Raw genomic sequence first — 23466 nt, 5'->3', positions numbered from 1 at the left:
TGAATACAATAAACCTCACGAAAAATATATTTCCCCCTGGCTTATGCAGCGTGTCTTGTGGCCAATTCGCGAAACTGCTGAAATAAGGAGCTTTGGTACTTGGTTGCAAGAAATTTAGATTGTCATTTCTCTTTTTTTGAATCCCTAGCGACACGAATGATTGTTTATTGGTAATTGTGCTATTCTATCGATTTTCGTGCACAAGGATTATTAACAACGTAAAGAAGGGTAGATTTAATTTTGCAAGAGTTCATGGATTTTGAGTTTATCATAATTGGACCAAGGATAAAAACTAGGTGTGGTCAATGGAGGTTTTATTCTTGTAAGTTACGTGCAGTTACTAAAGTTCGATTCACGATAACTGCTTTTTTTTTAAGTGGCTGCAAATTTTGTTTTTGATGTTTTATTGAATTGTGCTTTGAATGAGGAATAAGTAGCCGTAATATTTTTGTTCTGGTCTGCTTTGTTCTTTCATAAAACAAATTTTAAAAAAATTTTAGAACTGTGGCATATTTTTGAACGCCTTTGTTTCAAAAACTACGATTTTCGACATAAAGTATACCAGACAAAAGTTGTTTAACGAATCCAAAAAATTAAAAGTGTAGAAATTGTTTCATCTAAATTAATTAATCACTTCAGAGGAACAAATACTTAAAGAGAAAAAAAAAGCAAACCATTTAACCACAAAATTAGAGTAGATTAGATATATTTTCAATTTTTTAACTTTGCCCGTGTGTTATAATACATATTTCTTACTATATAAATACTTGCGTATTTCAAAAATCGGTGACAGTTAAGACTACCATTGTTTCTTTTTTGTTTTCGAATACTGGCAACCAATCGCGTCTTCAAAAAAGTCTGTTTAGGACCAAGTTGGAGTTTTTAAAACGCTGAATAATATTTCTCATATTTTAAGCCCTTGCCTCATTTTTTCCAGAAATAATTATAGTATATTTTTCAGAGAATCTTTGAAATTCGCGAATTGCATAAAAGTTGTGAAAAAATCTGGAGAATTTTAAGGAAAAACAAGTGGCATCCTTTTAAAACCATCGGTAAAATATTTAAATATATTTTCTTGGAAATGTTAGAAATCGACCCTCTATTTTTTCATAAAATTTTATGGATTGATGAATCTACCTTCACAACAGCAAGGTACACACCAAAAAAATACACTGTTGGTCTACATTTCATGAAGATGTAGTATGAGGTGATGGATACGAAAGGATTATATCAGAAAATGTAGAAGAGTTTATAGATAATATACCACTGAATGAAGTTGCTGAAATTAGTTGTAAAGATGAAGCACCTCCACATAATGTTGCTCGAGTAACGGACTATCTCAACAACAAATGTAGGCAATGGATTTTAAGATACATAACAATGATATCGATAGCTAAAAGTGCGGGTTTTTAAAAAAATTAATTTATTATACTAGCCAAGAAATGTAACAAAGGATGGAATTAGGGCTGGAATAAATAATATAAAAACCATTCTAAATTTGGCTCAATAATAAATAAATAATTAAATCATATAGTTAAATAAGCCCAAGTGTGTTTTATAATCGTTAATAAATACTGTTATTGTTTCTAAAGAAGATCAAAAATACTTTTTTTTTGGATTCTAAAGTATACGTAAACGTAACACGGAAGAAAATTTTCAGTCGAATTTTTGTATTTTTGAATTAATTTTTTTTTTTAATCTGTAGAAAAAAAATTAGGTGGAGCGGACAGTTATAAGGTTCAAAAAAAATATACCCACCGATCATCTTATAAGCAATCACTAATTAAACAATAGGTACTTTTCTTCAATGTATTTTTCTTTCACCCAACTCAAGCAATTTTCCAACGAAACTTTGATTGTTCTCAATAGCTGCTGACTTTATATCAAAAACGGGAAGAACTGTCTTTCTTTATTTATTAAAGGCTCCTGCACAGGTCCGAACTTATAATTTTAGCAACAACAATTCTGCGATCAAAGTAAAATCGTTATTTTTAGTGCTAAAAACTTTTTTTTCAAATAAACTTCAACGGGATACTCTTGAAATATTTACAAATCTTCTTGATTCATCTTGCTTCGGTTGGTTATAAATAAAACTTGTTGACATTTTGCCAATCATCCTTCTTCAGAGCTTAACTGAATTTGAGTTAAAGTTTCAGTTTCAGTTAAGCGGCGAAGAAGACAACAGGATGATTGGCGAAACGTCAGCAAGTTTTGTTTATAAACAACCGATGCAGGAGGAATCCAGAAGATTTGTAAACACTAACGCTAAAAACGTTTATACCCGAAAGACATCCTCTAATATCCTGGCTGAACAAAAAAGGGAGAAAATAATAATAACGTATTAAAAATTATAATTAAAACAAAATTAATACTGAAATAATTTTGTTTTAAAAATTATGTGCTTTATATTAAACAATTTTTTTAAAAATCCTCGGAACTAATTGCATTTTTTTTCATAAAATCCGTCACTGGTGCACTACATACTTTTAGTCCTCTGCGTGTTTATCGTTTGGGGCACACCCTCATTCTTTTACCGCTCTCCTCTGTAATCATTCTAATAAAAGCCTTTACGTTTGTGAATAAATTATTTGCATGAAAATGTTGGGCGACAACGCTCCAGGATTTTACTTGCAGTAGACACATGGTTTGAAGTTATTCATATTTTCGACGAATGACATTACGAAAACAGCTACCGTTATATTATCTGAAATAGACGCAGTTCTTTAAAAATCGTTGAATGAAATAAATGTAGAAACCTATCGCCTTGATGAATCGACCACCAGAAATTAGCAATTACATTTCTTTTTGTAAACTGCGTTTTTGAATTTTGACTAAATAAAACTTGATTTAAAGGTGCGAAAAATTTTATAAACGAAGAGGTATCAAGACTACATTTGAAGAAATTAGATACAGGGAGAAATGAAAATTAGGTAAATGTGATCCTACCTAATTTGGCATTCATATAAATGCAGATTTGAAGACAGAAAAATTAAACATTTGGGACACATTATAAACGAAAGTGGCCTCAAACTAGACTCGATCGAAACACATGTTTTCACGGACAAGAAGTGACCAAGAATCATTTTAAAAATTTAATTAATAATCCAGGTGGAGTGACGACACTACCGACAGCTGTTCAAACAATAATTTTTTACAGAAACATTTACCGGCTACTGTAATATAAAATTTACAAAACAAAACTTCTGGATTTCTCTGGTTTCTCAATAAAACCCGACGCAGGAGGAATCCGGAGTTTTGTAAAAAGGTGTTGAAACAAGTTACGGTCAACCGCAATTGAAGTATATATTCCACTCTCATTTGAATAACCGAAAAAAAAATGAATAGTTATTTTGTTTAGGACAATTTATTAAGACAATATAAAAAAAAAATGCCTTCTAATGTTCAAATGCAAGCTGCTATTTACAAACAATTTAAATCAACATTTTGTAAAGAATAAATTCTACAGTTTATTCAATAAAAAGATGCTAGACAATGGGCCACATGGCGACACACCTATTAGCTCTATGTGCATGATTTTAGATTATTCTTTTCTGTTACTGTTCCATCTCTCTTCAATTAGCGAAAAATTTCTAGTATCCAAAAAGCAATTCTTACTATTTAAATAAAAAAACCAAATGATTAGCCGCTAAAACACAACCTACGAGCTATAAAATATCATCCGCAAGGAAAAATGTTTAAGTGGCAATACTTCGAAAATTATAAATAATCGTACATACAAGCGTTTATTGGTAATTAGCGAAATTATTAACTTAATGTGTTAAACATGTGGTTTTCAAGATGAACATTACTTTATTCAAATTATAAAGGGTTCCAAGTGAGAAAAAATTATAAATATAAATAAAAATGGTCCCCTGGTAATCAGTAAGGATTTTTGAGCTCGAATCATCATAAAGAGCAAAGCATTTTCAACTTTTTGGCTATGTTCGTACCAAGGACTTTGGTAGACTGCGTCCGCTATTGCTTCGCTCTACAAGGTCGTAACAAGTACTGCAGTTTTCGGCTATTTTCAATTCATTCCACATTATTTTCAAGTGTAATACATATAATATACAATTTATATACAATTTAAACGAGTGCAAAATTTTATTTAAATTATTACTTCAATTTATAAATGGCTGACAATTTCCGTTTCTGGTAGCCTATTTAATGATGAGTGGAGAAGCTGCTGTAGCTGTTAATTTTTCAAAGGAACTTCCACAGACTACTGTAATAATATTTACAAAACTTCTAGATACCGCCTGCATCCGTTGTTGTTGAGTCGAACTTGCCAACGTTTAGCGCCAATCATCCTGTTGGCTTCTTCCCTCTTGTTTACAGAGCCGTAAAACTATCTCAGCCCGAGTCACTGAATCCAGAATTAAAACACCTTACCTCTGCTCTTCTGTCTAATAAGCAACAAGTCCGAAAGCAATCCCACACTTGCCACTTACATTAAAAACATCACTGACCACATATCAAAAAAGGACTTAAGAAATATAACGTCAAAACCAGATTTACCACCTGTCCAAAAATCTCTCAACATCTTCGATCAGTCAAAGACAAAATTCTGTTTGAGAAACCAGTTTACGGCGTTCCATGCATATGTGGCAAAGAATAAATTAGAGAAACCGGACGAAAGATATCAACAAGGCTAAAAGAACATGAAAGAGCCTTAGGAATATAATCACAAAACCGGACATAAAATTCTTCTACCAACGAAAAATCCGAGGATCTATAGAAATCTGTCAACAACCATACAATCTTAACCGTGACTCAGACACCTTTCACCAATCGACGCAGGATGAATCCGGAAGTTTTGTAAATAGTATTGCTGTAGCTGTTATATGCTATAGTGATCCCTGGTTGACCATTTTCGACCTGTTTCTCCTATAAATTGTGCCCTTAACTGTGATTGATTTGATATTTTGTGCGTCCGGAAGAACTGGGGAGTAAATTTATAAATCGATCGTCTGATAACTTTGTAGTTGGACAGCATCAGTGGGTTTTCTGTATAAGGAATTATCTAAGGTTAAGTGTGGTTTAAAGATGATCTTGTTTTCTAGTTTTATATTCAGGTTTTGTATAGAGCATTCGCTTGTCCGTTTCCGGCAGCACTCTGAAGAAAACCCAATAGTATGTTTGGCAAAACATCAGCTACAAGCAGTGTATCCTCAATTTCCAGAAACTGCTGTCAGCAAGCCAATAACATTTTTTAGAAAAAAAGCTATTATTTTAATTTGAAATTTCATATAATATCACACCAACTGGGTATTTTGTGTTCTATTTTTTTTATCTACTTTACGGGCTACATAATAAACTGACCATGCAAATACTTACCTGTATCTTTACTTCGTTTGCGCTATATCCCAGTACAAATATGTAAGCCACGTTGTAACGTAAACAACACAATCGCAAAATTCGATCTGAGTACTTATCCGCCTTAAATTGATTAACTCACTCCGTGGTAATTCTAAAGGTGCATCTTACTATGGAAAACTTCTTTAACTGCAGATCATGAGAAACGCATAGTATTCTGTGATGAAATGATTGAAGGAGCTAACCAAAATAAACATTTTTTACCGAATTTTTTTATTTTATTCACCGATGAATCATCATTCATTCAAAAAGGTCAACATATGGGCTAGTATTTCAGGAAACCATACTGTTCAGGCTCATAATATCTCTGTTCATAAAATTGGATACCAACAAGATGGTTGCCCCACACATTATGCTATGAGAGTTCAGGATTTTCTGAATCCCACGTTTTCTAACTGCATAATAAGTGGGCAAGGAACAATCAGGTCCCCAGATCTAGCACCTTACGATATGATTTTTTTGTTTGCGGTTACGTCACTATTTACAGGCACACATTCGATCGTGCAAATTATTTAGAGGAACTTCGTAATTAAATTACAAATGCTATTAGCAATGTTACTGCTGAAACACTGGCCAAAATTCGACGAGAATGTTAAGAAGAATTGGGATATTGCTCAGCTAAAAATGGTCTACTGTTTAAACCTTTTATAAAATAATAATTTTCTTTAATTTTTGGTTTTATTAAAATCTACGTTTTTATTTTAATCCAAACGAAAACGTATATGAAAACATAAAACAATAAATCGGTATATTTTTTGAATCATTTTAAAGAATTTGTAAGAATTAAATAATATTGAAAATTAGAGTAGGAAGAGCCTTACATTGTTAAAACGTTTGGAAAAATAGCAAAATATTTGCATCTCAATTCAATGCTTTTAAAATCTCCGTTATCACACTAACGATAACCCTAAAATCAAATAATATTTGTTGTGACCTGTAAAACCAAACAGTGCTAGTATTATCGACAACTCACACTATGACCCTTGAAACGACCTCCAAAAAACGGTAAAAGGTCCTCGCGATATCTGACGGGACATAGCGCATATCCTAGGGATATACTATTTCAGCTAGGGGACATTCTTAAGACGTCTCAAGGATGTACGACGTTACTAATTGGAATGTCCACAGTGTGTCAGATACGTATGTCCGTAGGATGTTTGTTAATGCATACTAAGGATACTAAGGATATCCAGTTATACTAGTTGAGACGTCGTTAGTATATCCGACTGGAAGGATATAGGATCTCATATAGATATACCAGTGGTCTTACTTAATTATTAGGTTATTTCCAACAGCATATGAGAAATACTGGAAAGGTAATGTTCAGTAGTATTGGGTATGGTTGGTGAAGTCATCACTGGAATAGCAGGCGACATTTCAAATGCACATTTTTTTTCCAATTACTGTGTAATCTTTAATTTTGCTTTTGAGGGTAAAAGTGCCGATTGATCTGATTTTTTTTCTATTGTAGATATGAAAAAATTGTAGGTATGGCTTGTTCATAGATATAAGAAAGTGACCAATTGCTATTGAATGGGATTATCCAAGGGTGGACATTAACATACAACGCAACAAGATTATTACCTAAAGTTTCGAAATTTAAATTCAGGTAAAATTGGGGTCCGTAATAAAAAATAATTTTATACCTACCTGAGTTTAATATTCTTTGGTTTGGTATACTACTTACTTTAAGTTTATTAGTAATCATTCTTATTTCGTGTGCAATACTTACTTTAAGTTTATTAGTAATCAGGAGGTGCTCCCGCCCAAATGTAGGAAACACTATTCTATTGAGACTAAGGAAGTTATTAACAATGTTTACTTGACTCTCAATAAACGTGGTGCTAGCAAACAAGCATCTTTAGAAGAAACGACCACATTGGCGAAAATTCCAACATCAACTGTATGGAAAATTGTAAATAATCCCATTTCAGCGAGGAAAAAAAGAAACGATGCTGACAGTCGTGACATAAAAGCAACAATCCAAAACTACATGTATAATAACGATATTTATTTTCATGAAGATTATGCCAAAAAGCAATTAATTGAGTTTATACAAAGCCTGAACCTACAAAAGGAATACGTCTGTGATAACTATGCAAAAAATTTAGGGCATACAGTTTTAAGGCTTCCACCTTACCACTGTATATTTAATCCCGTTGAGCATGTTTGCCATCAACTGAAATCTGCAATTCGTCCTAACAATGTTTTTTCCCGTGTTAACTCCAATGTCCTCAACTTATAGACCGCTCGCATCGCTCCACAAAATTGAGTCAATTCTGTTAAACATATAAAAAAAGCAGAACAATCGTATATCTATATTGCAAGTAATATAGAACAAATAATAATTAGAACAGGCGATGATAGCGATAGTGATACTGACATATGTAAATAGTTTTAAGTAATTTAAGTGGGTAATAATGGTGTAATTTTATTTTAGATTTCAACATAAATACATACATAAATAAATAAATATTGTTTAGTATCTTTCCTAACAAAACCGCAAATAATTAAATTCTAAAAAAAATACTTCCTTAATTCGAATCAGTTAGTCACTTTCTTATACCTATGAACAGACCTTATATAATATAGCAAAAACATAGAACAACCTAACCTAAAGAATCCTAAATATAGCAACTTAAATATAATGATATATCTTGAACTAAACTCTAAGAGAATAACTAATATTTGACAGGTTTTTTGTAATTCTTTGGTGAAAGTAGAACTTTTCAACTAAGCAACTATTGAATTCTCACATTCTTTTGATGTTTGTGATGTGTTTGCCTTCTTATCCGCATCTGAAAATATTTTAGTTTCAAGAAAGACAGCTGTTGCATATCCGTACTTTATAAAAAAAATTAAAAAGAACGAGACTGGTATCTTATATGCTTAAAAAACAGATTTAAAAAATCCCTACATCCGTCTTTTAAGTAAAGGCTTGATTTGACGCTGATAGTACTCTCATGAAAGTGATCTTAGATGCACGATGATGTAGGTATACATTTATGTATTTCATTTTGTTAAATGCAAACCTCACTAAACTCTCATCGGTAAGATCTCTTTCATCAGAGTAGGTACTACAGCGAGCAAAAAAACTAGAACAAATATGACTTTTCAGTTTGACAGTAAAGGCAATCTTTTTTTTCAACCTAAAAATTTTCCTAGTTTGTTTTGCTACTATCACCATGAAAACAAGCCTTAAAAATAGGAAAAAGGTTTTCATGAATTAACCCAACAACCATTTTAATGTGAACATTGTACTTTATGCAGGGTGATTCCTAAAATTAATACTTTGTTTTTGGGGGGTAATTCTTTATTGTTATTTATTATTGTTAATTTATAATTAATTCACTCATTGTTAATTTAAATCACAGTAAGATCACGTCAAGTGGACCCCCATTTACCACTTGATCATAAAAATTTAATCTATATATATTTTTTGTTAGTACTTATGATGGAAAATTGTTCGCCCAAACGATTTTTTAAAATTTTGATTTTAACGTTTTTTTTATAATGAAAATTTTAAGCACTTTTAATTAAAAAAATGGAAATTATTTGTTTATTTTCGTATTGTTAACTAACTTTTAAGTTAACAAATTAAAATTGAACTGATTTCTTGGTAAAAAAAAAACATTTTTTTTATCGGTTTATCGGTTTAAGATTCCGGAAGAAAATTTCACTGCTCGTCATTAGTTTACACAAAATGAATTTAGTTATGACAGCGCACCGGGCGGCGAGCTCTGTGGAAGCTGTCTCGAACGCTGCCGAGCGTCTCGAACAGAATTGAAGGTTTATCAGTGATAATTTAAAATAATAATACAAAATATTATTATAAAACATATTTTGTTATTATTTATGTTATTTTACTATAATAATTATTAATAAAATTTTATTTTTTTTAACAACAATATAAAGAATACAATCATAACATACTGAATAGAACAAACAAGCTTAAATAATTAAATTGTAAATTTGTTATTTTGTTTATTTATTGTTTATTGTTATTTTTATTTTTTTTTAAAGCTTTGTTAATCCTCTGAAACAAGCCTGCATTCTGGTGAAAAATTTTGCATTGGTTTGTAAAAATGAAATTGGCGAGTATTTTTCATTGTAGTTAAGCGTTCGAATCGTAGTTGGTATTTTTTTTTCATGTAGCTCACGAACTTTAATAGTACAGAAAGCAAAATTAATTTTTTGAAAAGAACTTTAGGCCTACTGAAAAAAGGAAAGTGGGGTTGTTATGTGGTTGTTTTTATCACGTTGGAGACTAGCACGATAAGCTTGTCTTTTTACACACCCTGCTAAGCCATCACACGCACCTCTGCCATGAGATGTAGCGGAAAAAGTAAAATCAGCATCAACACCAAAATCATTTTTATGATTAACTAAATTTGCAAAATTATATTTATTTTTATATTGTGAAGCTGCTCCATCGTAAAAATACTTGATTTTTTTAATTTTATTGTCACCAAATTTAGTTTTCAAAAATTCTATCAATTTATTATTAAACAAATGTACTGAACTTGCATCGTGACTAACTTTTTCTGATATCACAACAAAATTTTCGTGCTTCATTTTTCCTATCACATTACTGTGATTGAATAGCATCTTGAATAAAAAAGGAATAATTTTCGGAAAAATAGAGACATACTATAAACTATCCATGATCAACAGATTCTCTTTGTTTAGAGAAATAAGACGCTTGAGACTTAGACACAAATTCATGCTTTAACAGCTGGGACCATTTATTTCCCAACTCAGCCAAAAAATCTTCCTTTCAATACGTAGCTTCAACGATTTCAGTACTGCAAAATTTCAAAAGAATATATTAGATAATAAATTGTGTATAAAAAAGAATCATTAGACAAATTGACGAAATTAAATTATTTATATTTCACCCTTTTCCTTACCTGTATGTACTTTTCCATTGACTGAACGATATTTCCTTTATTTCGTGGCTTTCAATTAATAATTTTAACTTACCAATAAGAGCATTAATTTCTGGACACTTTTTGCAGGTCGAAAAAAAAAACATTATGTAGGTTGTGTGCAAACAGAGCTTTGAATCAAGTCATTGGAACTTTCAGTAAAATCAACACTTTTTTTTTAAGTTCATTTTTTAGTCCATGTATTTGTAATTTTACGTTTTGGTGAATTTTGCATACACATACATTTTTTTTTTTTGAAATTTTTTCTGTCCCATTTTTTCATCAGGAAATTTTCCTTTAAATTTTTTATATAAATTATGTATGTTAAATAATAAGAGTCTCTTTTGTTTCTGTGTTTTTTTTACCATTTTCCATAACTGTAACATAATCTTTAATTCCAGGCATCACACGGCTAAGATCATCTGATAAATAAAAATTTTTCACTCAATCAAGTGTTGGATTGTCCAGATTTTTGCCTTTTTTCGGATCAGGCTGTGACGTAAATTCTGATTTTTTTCTAATATTTTTAGCAGCTTGTACCATTCTCTTTGACACTTTGAACTCACGTCGTATCATTTTGATGGACCAATCCAGCGGAAGAGTAGTCAAAACTTGGATTTTCTCAGATCCACTAGTTTTTTGATCAAAAGTAGACTTGAAATTATTTAAAAGAAAGTCACTAGAGTTATTATCAATAATATCATTACCACTCATTTTTTTTACAGAAGTGAAAATAGGTTTCTGACACTCAGCAACACTTGACACTCGTCTCAGTTTCATCGGTGGTTCACCAACTTCCGACAGCAATTTATTAATATTTTCAATTTTCAATTGATTGTCATAGCATTATACTTGAAAGTCGGATCTTTCTTATCATCATCTGTAATTTTATCTACTTCTAGCTCAGTCGTACCAACAATAAGATTATTATTTACAGGTTTATTTCATGTAGTTTTACGTATCTCAGGTTCGCGGCCGAGATAAATTACCGTTGCACAAGAATTGCACATATAATTTACTATAAAGGCTCTGAATTGGCAAGCACGATTAAATTAATTAAAACTAATTTTTTAATCACATAATTGTGATTTTTTTTATTTAACGGATTGCAACATTTATTCGCTCGGCCCATTTTAAATCACAGAAAATATTATTATTATAATTAAAAATTATAATACTAAAAAAACGCAGCTCAACAACACTTCAGCTTCTATTTTTAATAATTATTTCATGCATTGCGTATAAACTTATGTCACAAATAGACAGGAGTGACTTCTAAAATGATTTTATTTAGTCGGATAACCGAAAAACAAATGAAAATCGTAACGGGGCGGTTTTTCTTTTGTTAACTAAAGATGGAGTGTTGATTAGTAAATTTAAAAATAATAATTTACTAAATTACCTAGAAAAAATAAATATAGACCATCACAGTTTTAAAAATTTAAAGTTGATTATTTTTTTCTAAATTTACACTCTTTGGTAAAAATAATTTAAAAAATTGATAGTATTCTTTATAACATTGCTAAAAAAATAAATTTTTATTAATAATAATTATAATAAAATAACATAAAAAATACTAAATTTGTTTTATAATAATATTTTGTATTATTATTTTAAATTATCACTGATAAAACCTTCAATGCAGTTCGAGACTCTCGGCGGCCCGGCGCGCTGTCAAAAATAAATTCATTTTGTTTAAACTAATGACGAGCAGTGAAATTTTCTTTCGGAATCTTAAACTTAAATGGATAAAGACCGATAACAATTAAAGTCCAATGCTTTGGAAAAGGTTGGAATATCTCTTGAGATGCTTAGACTGTAGTCTTCAACAATCGTGCCCCTGTTAACATGCCTTTTTAATTCGTTCATTGAGAAAAGAGTATTTCCTGTGCCATGGAAAGTTGCAATAGTTTCGCCTTCAGCTAAAGAGAGTACTCCAAATAATTTTAGACCGATTGGCAATAGTGTTTCAAATGTTAATTTACGGACAAATAATTCATTATTTTGATACCAATGCCTCTAAAGCCAAACTATGAAAACGCATGTATTTATTTATGATATTTGTAGTAAAATTTGCCTTATTGTAAGTTGAATTATAGTTTTTTTTTCACATGCTCGATTAGCAGCTCTTCGCACTTCGCCGAGTGAACAATAAAGCCGTTCTCATTTATTTATTGTATTAAATAGGTATATTACTTTAAATGATAATTCAGTAAACAAGAAAATTAAAAATAAAACAGTTTCAATCAAGCTCTAAAGAAGTCAACAGGATGATTGGCGAAACGTCAGCAAGTTCGACTTAGCAAAAACCGATGCAGGAGGAATCCAGAAGTTTTGTAAAAAGTAAGAATGTTCAAACTCCTTTAACACGTCGAAACTGTCAAATTTAAAACATTTCTCAACTAGTCTTCTCAGTTCACCCTCAGTCTCAAAAACTCGCTGGCAATCATAATTTTTGCAATATCTGCCTATAAAAAAATCGAGTGAAGTGAAGTTCAGCGAACGAGGGGGCCACGAAACTGCTGAATGGATATCGCGCATGATTGGGGCATTGTGCGCGGGTCCAGCGTTCTGTTGAAACCATATAGCTACTAGACATAGAGGCCCTGCCAATGCTAATAATGCAGAAACTCGTGAAGCAACGATGTAATAAAATTTCCAGAGGGTCGGGTCGATATGCGCATGCGCGAGATTCCAAATTTCGTTTATAACCAATGACATGCGACGCATAAGGCAATGCTAACCAACATGGCCGCGGGCAGATCTTCAATGTTAGGATGCTGCATTTTTACGGCAGTATTTTCTCAAAATATGTCGAAATCCCATTAAATTTTCGGGCAAAAAAGGAATTAAAGTGCGGAAAGAAGTTAAAAAATTAGCGACAAGTGCACAGTTAATATTATGCTGAATTGCAGCACGCAGGTCGGCGTCCTGGTATAATTCTGTAACTATTTTAGCGTTTTGGTTCTTTAAGGCCTATAAACGGGATACTGAATTTGTGCTCGTAAATCCGCGCAAACAGTTTGTACCCATAAACTTATTGGTTATACCTCTATTGAAAATGTAAATAAAGTCGAATTCCCTAAATGTGACTCTAAAAGTGTAAATATAACTTTGATACCAGATATCGCTCTGGAAACATCAAGTGGAAAAAATGTTCAACAAGCGCTTCGTGTAGAGAGACGGTTATTCTTTCATCGCAAGTCTAGTAATTACTGACAGTTTCGCCTGCCAAATATAGAGTAATGAAAAGTCTCAATGGACAATTTCGTTTACAAACTGTAGGTATTGGAAAATGTATCTAATAAAGTTAAAAACTAGTATAACTAGTATAAAATAAGTCAATAAACAATTAGTCCTAAATGTAACAAAATTAACATTACCAAACCCTAAAAAGTGTCGTTTATTGTCTCAGAATTTAAAAAAACATTTTGCTAGCAATAATTGCATCGTGGCTACCGCAAAAAAATCCCCATTAAAAATATTTAACAGCAATTATTATCCGCTAAAAATACATGCAGAAATTGTGTCTACTCGGCTTTAGATACTAGTATCAATTCATACAATAATTTAACCATATTTTATTGCAATCTGGATTCAAATGTAAATAACTAAAAATTACTTTTCCAGAAATGCTTGGAATTTTTTAAAACTATAAGCTCATGTGAAATATTCTATTAAGAAATATTTTTTTCCAGATGCACTCTCCAGATTTGTTTTGTGGACAAAATTGTGGTTTATGGCACAACTACGACTTACTTTTTATATAGTCGTTTTGAAATTCACAGAAGATATAGTGACATGTTAGAGAACGAACACAATGTAAAAATATAAATGAATAATATAGGAATTATTTAATAAGCCCTTTACTAAAAAGAATAAAAAACATTGTTGCTTGTTAACGCAATAGGAAATTAAAAAAATATATATGCTGCCTTTTTTAATAGCATAACATTTACACAATGGCGTCCAACAAAAAATGCTTCGGTCTTACTCTTTTCAAGAACATTTATATTACTTGATTTGAGAGGATTACCACCTTTATTACTAGAATAACTGTAAATTCGAAACAAAATTTAAGTCAGAAGCACTTTACTTGTTGTTAAAAACTTCTGGCTGCTGATTGTTGTGTGCCAGCCTTCAATATGACCTGTAACGCTGAAGATTAAAGATCTGCTAGTGTCTGCTCTAGTTTTACCTAGGAAAGAAATTATTATTTTGACTTGAAATAAACCCCAAACACGCCCCCTATCAAGAAAAATTTCTCTTATGTTCAAGATGGAAAATTTTCAGTCACAAATTATGCAGGAAAAATATCAATATTTTAGACCAAAAAAAAATTGGTAACATATTACAAACAAAATAATATTTTTGAGGAATGTGGAATTATTTGATAAATTTTATCATGAGAAAAAGAAATTTTAGAAAAAAAAGGTACCATTTGGCACTGTAAGTTTGGGCTGTTAAGTACCATTGACAAATAGAATGACCAGAAAACAATAAGTAACCCGATTTACAACTGATCACCATATGTTCCTAAAAGACTGCCTACTTTATCGACAATGTTATCCATTGTTTCTTTACAATTTCATCTTTTGGGATAAATGATTATTATATCAAAACTAGCAAATAGACATATATGCAAGTCTACAAAAAAATGGGATAGAGAACATGGATCAGTCTAATAACTGGTCCAAAAACTTGTACTAAATAGTTATTCACAAAAGGAAGGTAGGTGATACTTACGAGTTGAGGACATAGCTTACTCTCGAGCCAAGCAAGCATTGGGAAAATAGTTGGAGGCTAATCAAGATCTCTTCTTCCAAAGTTGTGCATATAATATTTTTCTTACTCAAGTTGTCCCGAATCCAACAAGCAGATTTACAAAGTCAGTATTTATTGATATAACTGTTTCTATTTTATCAGTGTCAAATTGCGTGTGTAAGTACTGCAGTATTCACTTACCTCCAAAAGGAGGTAGGTGACCTACAAATACCCATAAATTTTGAATCGTTGCATAGAATTCCTGGTAATTCTCGAAAATTTCCTGCAATGCCTTTAGACTTCAAAAAATATCCTGCAGATTTATCATTTAAATTTTTCCTCTTGCAGCTGAACTAATTCTGGTAACTCCCCACTTTCTGAGTAATGACAAAAGAAAATTTTCCTACATTGAGTTTTACAAGGATTTTTAATTGTCAAGAGGTATTTCATGTGATTGTTCTAGTAAAACTTGCAGCTTAATTGTTTTCTTATATTTCCTGTAATTCTTGTACACTAAAACATATTACCCAAACATTTTTCCTATGTAGCTATTTAAGTGTACCATGCAGTTTCTTAAATCACTCGGGTTTGTCTAAGATCGTATTAGGTTGTAATTTCGTGAAGGAGCAAGTATTAAAAGCACAAATTATACATGTGTGTGAGTGGGAGCCCTATAGAAACCACTTTTAAATCTTTTAAATTAACTTGTACATAAGGCAATACTTACCAGTATATTTTACAGTTTTGATCACAAACACAAGTTTTTCACAAAAATACGAAAAATGTGCGGAGAGTATCATAACCACAAAGAATGTAAACAACAATGGCACAGACTGTTAGTATTCCCTGGCAATAGCAATTCCTAGCTCGACATTGCCAATTATATTCGTATTTCAGAGAGAGTATTTTGCGTTCTTATGAAAATTAGTCAATTTTTTTTGAAAAATTACGGCAATGTGACAACTCAGTTCGATAGGGGTGACCCATACAAAAAAAAATTACACCTTCCCTACGAAAATAGCATACCACCTGCGACGCATAACTTTTTACTTTAGTGGGGCCACTATATGGCTTATAGTTATATGGTTAAAACCAATTAAAACCAATAGTTTCGAAGCGGTAAGTTGTCCAAAGCCTTTTCGATGTCGTGCTCCAGAAGGTTGCGATAAAGCTCAGACTTAGGAGAAGCATTAGAAAATAGGTCTATTAAATGTGTCCCAAAAATCCCAACAAACACATTAACCCGTGTTAGATGATTATCTTGTGCCAAATAATAAGCGTTTCTCAGGTTAAAAATACAGCTTCATCGGCGCTACTCTAGCATAAGATACAACATTTTACTATACCGAAATTCTCAGATGAAAAATCAAGATCCATTTTGTATAGCCAAAAAAAAAAACAACAGCAAAAAGACGCAATAACAACGTTAAAAAACGGCTTGTACCAATATGTCAATAAAATTATTTTGACATTTTTACTACACCAAAACATTGAAAGATAACAACCGTTTTTTTTTTTATTCAATTCAAATGCTATTTAATAGATGATGTAGATTTCAAGGACAATTTGAAAAATAAAGTTGATGGCGATTTAGCGGAAACGAAATCTCGTACTTAAAATACTGCTGTATGTGATTGATTGCCAAGACTATTGGCTGGCCAATCCATAGTTCCGCCGTTCCCTATCCAACCCCTGGGATATTCTACGTTAACCAAATTTTTAACTTGCACAACATTGTGAACAGGGGCACATTCTTGCTGCCATATAATCAGCGCTGATATATTTTGCGGTAAATCTTCTATATATTGTTCCATTTCGTGCTCTAAGGGTTGTAAATAATGATATCCAGTTAACTATCGATCTATAAATATCGGACCCAAAATGTGCCCATGAATGACAGCATATCATATATTAATTGATTAGAACCCCTAGGTTTTTATTTCGTGTATTTGTCTCAGATTATTTAAAGACCAATTATCTCGTATTGGTGTTCCTTGTAGTGAACCAACTTTCATCAGTTCCTGAAATGTTTTTCAAAAAATTATTATTCCCATTATGTCTATTTAAAAAAATCCAAACAAAACCGCATCCTCCTTTGACATTGTTCTGTACTTAGTTTTTGAGTGTCTCTTCATATATTCTAGTAATAGAGGAAACTGGATGTGCTTCATAGAATCCTAATATGTTTGCCTTATTTTCTTCATTTAAAATATTATGATTCCGACATACCTTTTTAGCTTTTAATACGTTACCGTTAAAGTCTAATATACTGACGACGAGCTGTGGTTGCACTTTTATTATTCAGAAAGTATACTTGAAGCAGATGCTAAATTCGGTTAAAACGCATTTTAACAATAATGACTTGGACATTAATTCGATAATCAATGTTGTTTACTAATATATCAAATATCAACAATTTTATTTTTATTCGTCAGTCAGGGCACTCTTTGAAATTATGTAACAATTTCCTATTTTTGCCGATTTGTCAAAAACGAGTGGACTAAAATATAAAGTGTACAGGGTGTTACATTAAAAAAATATATGATGTAGGCTTATATGTCAGAAAATTGATAGTGTTTTGTTTGGAACAAAACTTGGCTACAAACCCTACATTTTGTTTTATTGTTTACCTTGGTATCTCTAAAAACAAAAAAGTTACAGTCCATTAAAATGTTATCAAGATAAATTGAACGTATGGTATTTGTATATTTGCAAAATTTAAAGTTTTTGATATATTGGCAATTTAAACATTTTCCGTTGCCTTTTTTTTTTGTGAAACAGCGATCTGCACACATTTTGTTCGTTTTTCCCTGAACATTTAACCTGATTTGGGGATGTCATGAGAAACTACTTAATGATATAAACTGCAAAATGACCGCGCATGCGCTTATTCAACATCCCTTCTCAACATTTTTTTCATTGTCGTTTCCAATGTCCTTGTATTATCAGCATAGACAGGATATAGATTTGTTCAGAAAGGATAGTTTTATGCATATTTGAAAGCAGCTTTTCATGTTGTTCCTTTGCAAGCAGTCAAGGCGTTTTGTTTTTGGCTTTTGCTTTAAGAGTAGTTTTTTAATGCGCATGATTGGACCAAACCCGTTTTGTAGGGTGATTAAGCACATTGCCACACAACCATCAAGACACGTGTGCTGTTAATAGTGCTTGACAATCGTATCGCAAGTATAGAATAACAGAGAGTTCATGTTCAATTCATATCAGCCATGAATCGTATATGATAACGGTTTTGGACAAAACATTGGCACGCGAAAGACTGGATACACTGTAGCCCCTTTAAAACTTGCAATTGGAATATGAGATTCTATTTAGGTTGAGCATTCATTTTTACAAATATAAATGATCGAATATCGAAAATAAAATACAATACTAAGTGCAAAGCAAAATATCAAATAAACTTGTCTAAAACGGTATAGTTTGTTACATTCGTATAGTGTATCACTTATGAACTGCGGATAACTTTTACAGCCCAAATTTGTTGATCACTGAATCATGCCATGATGGAAACATAAGTATACGCGCCTTTGAGTACCTAAATATAACAATAAGTAAACATAATATAAGAAGAGATAAAAAGATGGAGGGAAAACAAAACACAAAACATAAAATTATATGGATGCAAAGAGTGAATAGTTCATTAAGAGATGAACCTGTAAAGAATATCAAGAACACTTAAAAACTTAAGTTTACTTTCACAAGATTCGCGCATGCTTGTAAAATAACTTATTGCTGTATTTACAGGACGTTTGTATTTTCGTTGACAAGTAACAACTTTCCATTTTTAAATACGACCCTCTGTATATTCTGTTATTTTATTGTTATAACATTTTCAAAATTTTCGAAACTTTCTAGACATACTTTATAATATCCTAAATTTAGGTTTTACCGTTTTCGAATTTTATGTCAAAAGTGATGTTTGCAGCTTTAAATCTATTTTTTATATATTTTGGTTAGGTTGTAAACAAATATTTTGATATTTTATAAATTAATCAAAGACTAATATTAAAAATTTGAATAAAAGAATAGTTCAAAATCATAATGTTCCGTATTTGAAAGAGTTGCACATTTTGAAATATACCTACAACAGGTGGTGCAGAGCTAAGGGCCTGTTAGAAATACCTGGCTAAGGGACCAACGGATTTAGGTCAAATTATAGAATGTCCCCACACTACTTACGTCTAAGAGGTGCTTCATTTATAAAAAATATTTTCTAGTATTGTGTTGCCGCTTCTGTATAAACGTGGCAATATTTTTCGATTCTACGCAATAAATAAAGTAGATTTTGTATGGGTTTCCGTGAACGAAATAAAAAGGCGAAATCTCAATAGTTCCGTGATTTAATTGAACACAACCGAACTTTTGCAGACAGTTCAGTTATTTATTCCTTGCATATTTTAGATGAAGCATACAATGTGTTTTAAAAGTAAGATTTTGTACGAGAAACACGGTTTAATGAATTTAAGAAGTTACGTTACCTAATTCCTACCAAGATGCCATTTTTGTCGGTTTTTGTATATCTGGATATTGTTCAGTAAATGTCAAAATGTTTTAACCTTTCAAAATTTGTTTCATTGTTGAACTTAACTAACTTTTATGTTCATAATTTACTTAATACATAAATACATAAATCATATGAGGTTCTGAGATCTGTCATCTCGTAATCAACGGTCCACCCATTACTTTATCAATATTGCAAGTGTTTTTAATTGGCGAATGCATATCTCATCATCGTTCAAAGATAAACTCCAATTTGTACTTACTGTTACAGCCGACTCAAGTGTCATTTCGTCAAACGGACCTTTAGTCATCCTTAAAGGTTTTCTGGTTCGCATCATCATTATAAGCAATATACGCTTCGCTTCTTCACTTTGATCATACCACGAAGTATCGTACATCGCATCTGATATTGCCATACTCTGCAGAAACAGGGCGTTAAACGAAATCGATTTAAGTAACCAAAGACGAATTTCATTCATAATTAGATTCTAAAATATACCTGTAGCTTGATTTCGTTGGAACTCCAACCCAATGCAAGAATGTAAACAACAAAAGCGCCAGAAAAGAACACCCTGCCAATTCGCATGGTGGGAGTGTCATCCTGAAAATGGAATTTAGAAGATAAGGTGCCGAATTAAGAAAAAAAACTATATCAAGTATCAAATAAACAACTTATTTTTGCTTACCTGTAAAAAGCGAAGTGCTACAAGAGCTATATTGAGTGATATGGTCGAATACTCTATCAAAATGAGATACTTAAGTAATTCATTTAAATTTTCTAAAAACCTAAAATTATGGCAATTATGAAAATTGCTTAATGTGAATGTGATTCAACAATTCCTTTCTAGTATAAATACAAATACCTTATAAATTGCTGATGTTCCTTTGCATTCTTTTTCAAAATACTAACAGCTTCTTGATCCTTATGCGCCATTTTGCGCAATTTTATTTGAAGGGCTTTTATCATTGACAAAGCAAACATAATACAAGACAAAATAGCATTAGTTGAGAGACTAAATGCCAACAATATAAAGGCTCCGATATATTCGTAAAGCATAATAATGGTTTCATATTTTATGGGATCCACTTTATAAAGGTAGACTTCATATATCAACGGCTTTATTAAAGTTTCGTTGTACATGTCATTGTATTGCTTGACGTTAATTCTGGCCAGTGTGTTTTCGATCAGAGCGAAACAAACATATAGCAGCAAATAAAATAAAGCCAAAATCGTATTCACGCTATTGCAAAAGTTTACTTGCTCCAAATGTGCATCTAATATGTCCCGGTCCTTTGATTTGTTCATTTTTTCTTCTTCGTCTTCAACAAAAGCAAATGCATTTCGAACACCTCTTGTTTGGACGAGAGTGACCTTAAGTAAAATAACAAACATATTCATCAGGTATGAAAAAGCCGTGATCATTTTCTCAATTTCTTCCTGCGCCTTGGTTTTGTGACTTAGGCTAATCCCAACCCAAATGCACATGGACGTTGTTAAAAGCAATATAAATATGTGGATGAACACTGAGTAAAATTGGTACAATTTGGCGATTATTGCGTTTGATGTTATCTGATTTCTCCAGATACCAAATACTACCATGACAATTTTGGGGAATTTTAAAATTTGGAGTTTTTTCTTTGAATTAATACTGTTGTTTTTCATCATGAAATCAAATGATTTTATTTTAAAAATTTTGCAAAAATATGCAACTGATTTATCGCTTGATGCTCCGGGTGTTTGCACTCGGAGACAATACCGTTCGCTCCGCACTGAAGTGTTTTATAAACGCGTTTGCGAATAGGAATTATTTAGATCCCATTTTACAGAACCGGACGACGATGAAAAATGTTAAACGGTATAGTCGTTGCAGATCATCTGCAGATAAATTAAATAATTTATACGGGAGTTAATTATACAAACAAAACATAAGTAAAAAATCCACTCGTGCCACCCTTCAGTTAAACAACCGTTTTGAAGAAACTCCTTAGAACAATAATTCTTCGTACTATACAAAAAATAAGAGCACTTATTGGATCAACGGGTAAATGTTATTTATATACATTTCTCACTCTTATGTTCCCCTGATAATAAAACAGATGCGCCATATATTTCTGTCAAAATTAATTTTATTGTCCGATTCTGTGTCACAATATGGGAGTATGTTTTGCATACGTGCTATTTCCCGCATTCGTCATATTTTCTGGAATTTTTAATGTTGTCTGATTAATAGGTTGAAGTTTGTAAAGTAAAGGGAAACGTGTCACCAAATTCCCGTTGTCCGGATCGATCAAAATTATTTACGCAGCAGAAAATTTGTTGTCTTAAACCGCATTTTAGCTTTGGCCGCAGTAGTGATGTAGCATTTTAACTCGTTAAGAGTTGTTAGCAGAATAGGGCCTCCAAAAACTGGAGCCTGGGGTGCAAAATAACAATCAAAACTATTATAACACATTGGTTTTTATCAAAATCTTCGTTACTACCAAATTACCGGCTACTTTTACGCGAAACTTGGCATGGTAAGTATTCAAAATTTTCCTACCTTACTTCCTTTTTTAGATACAGCACACTTTTGTCCTGTGTATTCTGTGTAATGAATTTGCTTTGAATTGCTCGTACTTGCGCAAATGGTGGATGAGTTGCGTATAGGTAGGTCTTCAGGGGTATTATGCCGAGCACGAAAATTTTTTTTTCACATGTCCTCATAAAAAAGTAAATGAAGATAAATCAGAGTATCCAGGAGGCCCTAGGTGCAGCGTTGAGGGAAGTTTCCTTCTCCTGTTTCGTTAAAATGTGCCAGAGCAACATATTCCAAGAATTCTGGCTCATTTGTCACGCACGATTTGATACTTCCTTCAAAAAAATAATATTTTTGTTGATGTTCTTGGTATAAAACAATCTTCATTGTTGCTGGCTACTTATTTTTGTTTTTGTCACACCTATATAGCTATTAAACAATATACGGTAAAAATTGATTCGCCGCAAACGGCATTGATATTTTCTTCGAGAACGTAATGAAGGAACCTAGGAAACAACTATGAAAAAAATTTAGAGAAGAGTCATTCAACACGCGCATGCGCGAGATTTAAGCTAATGACCTTGCTTCATTCAGTGGCCCCACTAAGGAAAAATTTGATGCGTCGCAAGCGGCATTGATGTTTTCGTGGAAAAGTTAACGCTAACACTAACAAGATTGCATTCTAGCGCGAAACAGCTTTTTATTATAAAAGGAAAGAACTTCGCGGTTTCGTGTGGTAAAGGGACTCAATATTTTTCTATCTTGCTCCTGCGGACCACTATGAAACTTTCACAAAATCGATGCAATTTAATTGTGCATGCACCCTGTATAAATAAAAATAAAAAATAAATTTAAAAAAAGTGTCCTTCACCTCTCGTCGAACTTCAAAGTTACAGTAAACATCCGTAAATATTAAAATTTGCACAAATAATAGCGTTATCGAATGATATTTTTTCAAATATCTTGCGCCCTGTATAATTGACGAAACCTGAAACTCTCTAACGGTTTTTCATTTATCGCCAATACTTTACCCAGAAAACGGAAATTTTTAGGATCTTTTAGATTTTTTGTCCATAAACGACACACCCTATACATGATTCGAACAATGTTCGAAGAAGGGGTTATAGCGCTGGATCTTCCACGTTTCCTGGTCCAAAATTTTTTAAAAATAGTAAATGGTTTTCGAGAAAATAAGTTTTTTCTGAAACCATACAGTGCGCCGTAATAATCAATGACGTCATCGCGTCTTGACAGCCCCCGAAATAGCGATTTCAATATGGATTTTTTCAAATATCCCGAGAAGCGTATGTGATAGACAAAAACCGCAAATACAAAGACTGATGTGGCCTATGACATTGTTTTAACCT

General features: G+C 32.1%; 1 protein-coding gene across 7 annotated transcripts in view; it reads right to left on the bottom strand.

Annotated features, from left to right (window-relative positions):
* Positions 1-21378, bottom strand: part of LOC132704278 (odorant receptor Or2-like) — a 29730-nt gene extending 8352 nt beyond the window's left edge. For 3 of the 7 annotated variants that reach the window (XM_060674159.1, XM_060674158.1, XM_060674166.1), the window contains exons 1-4: positions 20447-21378; positions 20270-20369; positions 20083-20184; positions 19847-20002 (exon numbers count right to left, since the gene is read on the bottom strand). In XM_060674159.1, the coding sequence (XP_060530142.1) occupies positions 19847-20002; positions 20083-20184; positions 20270-20369; positions 20447-21249 (1161 nt within the window). In that variant the 5' untranslated portion in view covers positions 21250-21378. Of the gene's footprint in view, positions 1-1758; positions 2077-7677; positions 8175-12049; positions 17090-17119; positions 18619-19846; positions 20003-20082; positions 20185-20269; positions 20370-20446 lie in introns of those variants that run through there. The other 4 variants (XM_060674162.1, XM_060674160.1, XM_060674163.1 and 1 more) reach the window with 4 other exon arrangements.
* Between the last annotated feature and the right edge of the window lie 2088 nt (positions 21379-23466).

The sequence above is a fragment of the Cylas formicarius genome, unplaced genomic scaffold (genome assembly GCF_029955315.1).
Source record: "Cylas formicarius isolate icCylForm1 unplaced genomic scaffold, icCylForm1.1 PGA_scaffold_7__23_contigs__length_41026272, whole genome shotgun sequence".
In the NCBI taxonomy this organism is placed as follows: domain Eukaryota; kingdom Metazoa; phylum Arthropoda; class Insecta; order Coleoptera; family Brentidae; genus Cylas; species Cylas formicarius.
The sequence above is the reverse complement of the archived record's forward strand: the minus strand, read 5'-3'. Positions and strand labels throughout refer to the sequence as shown.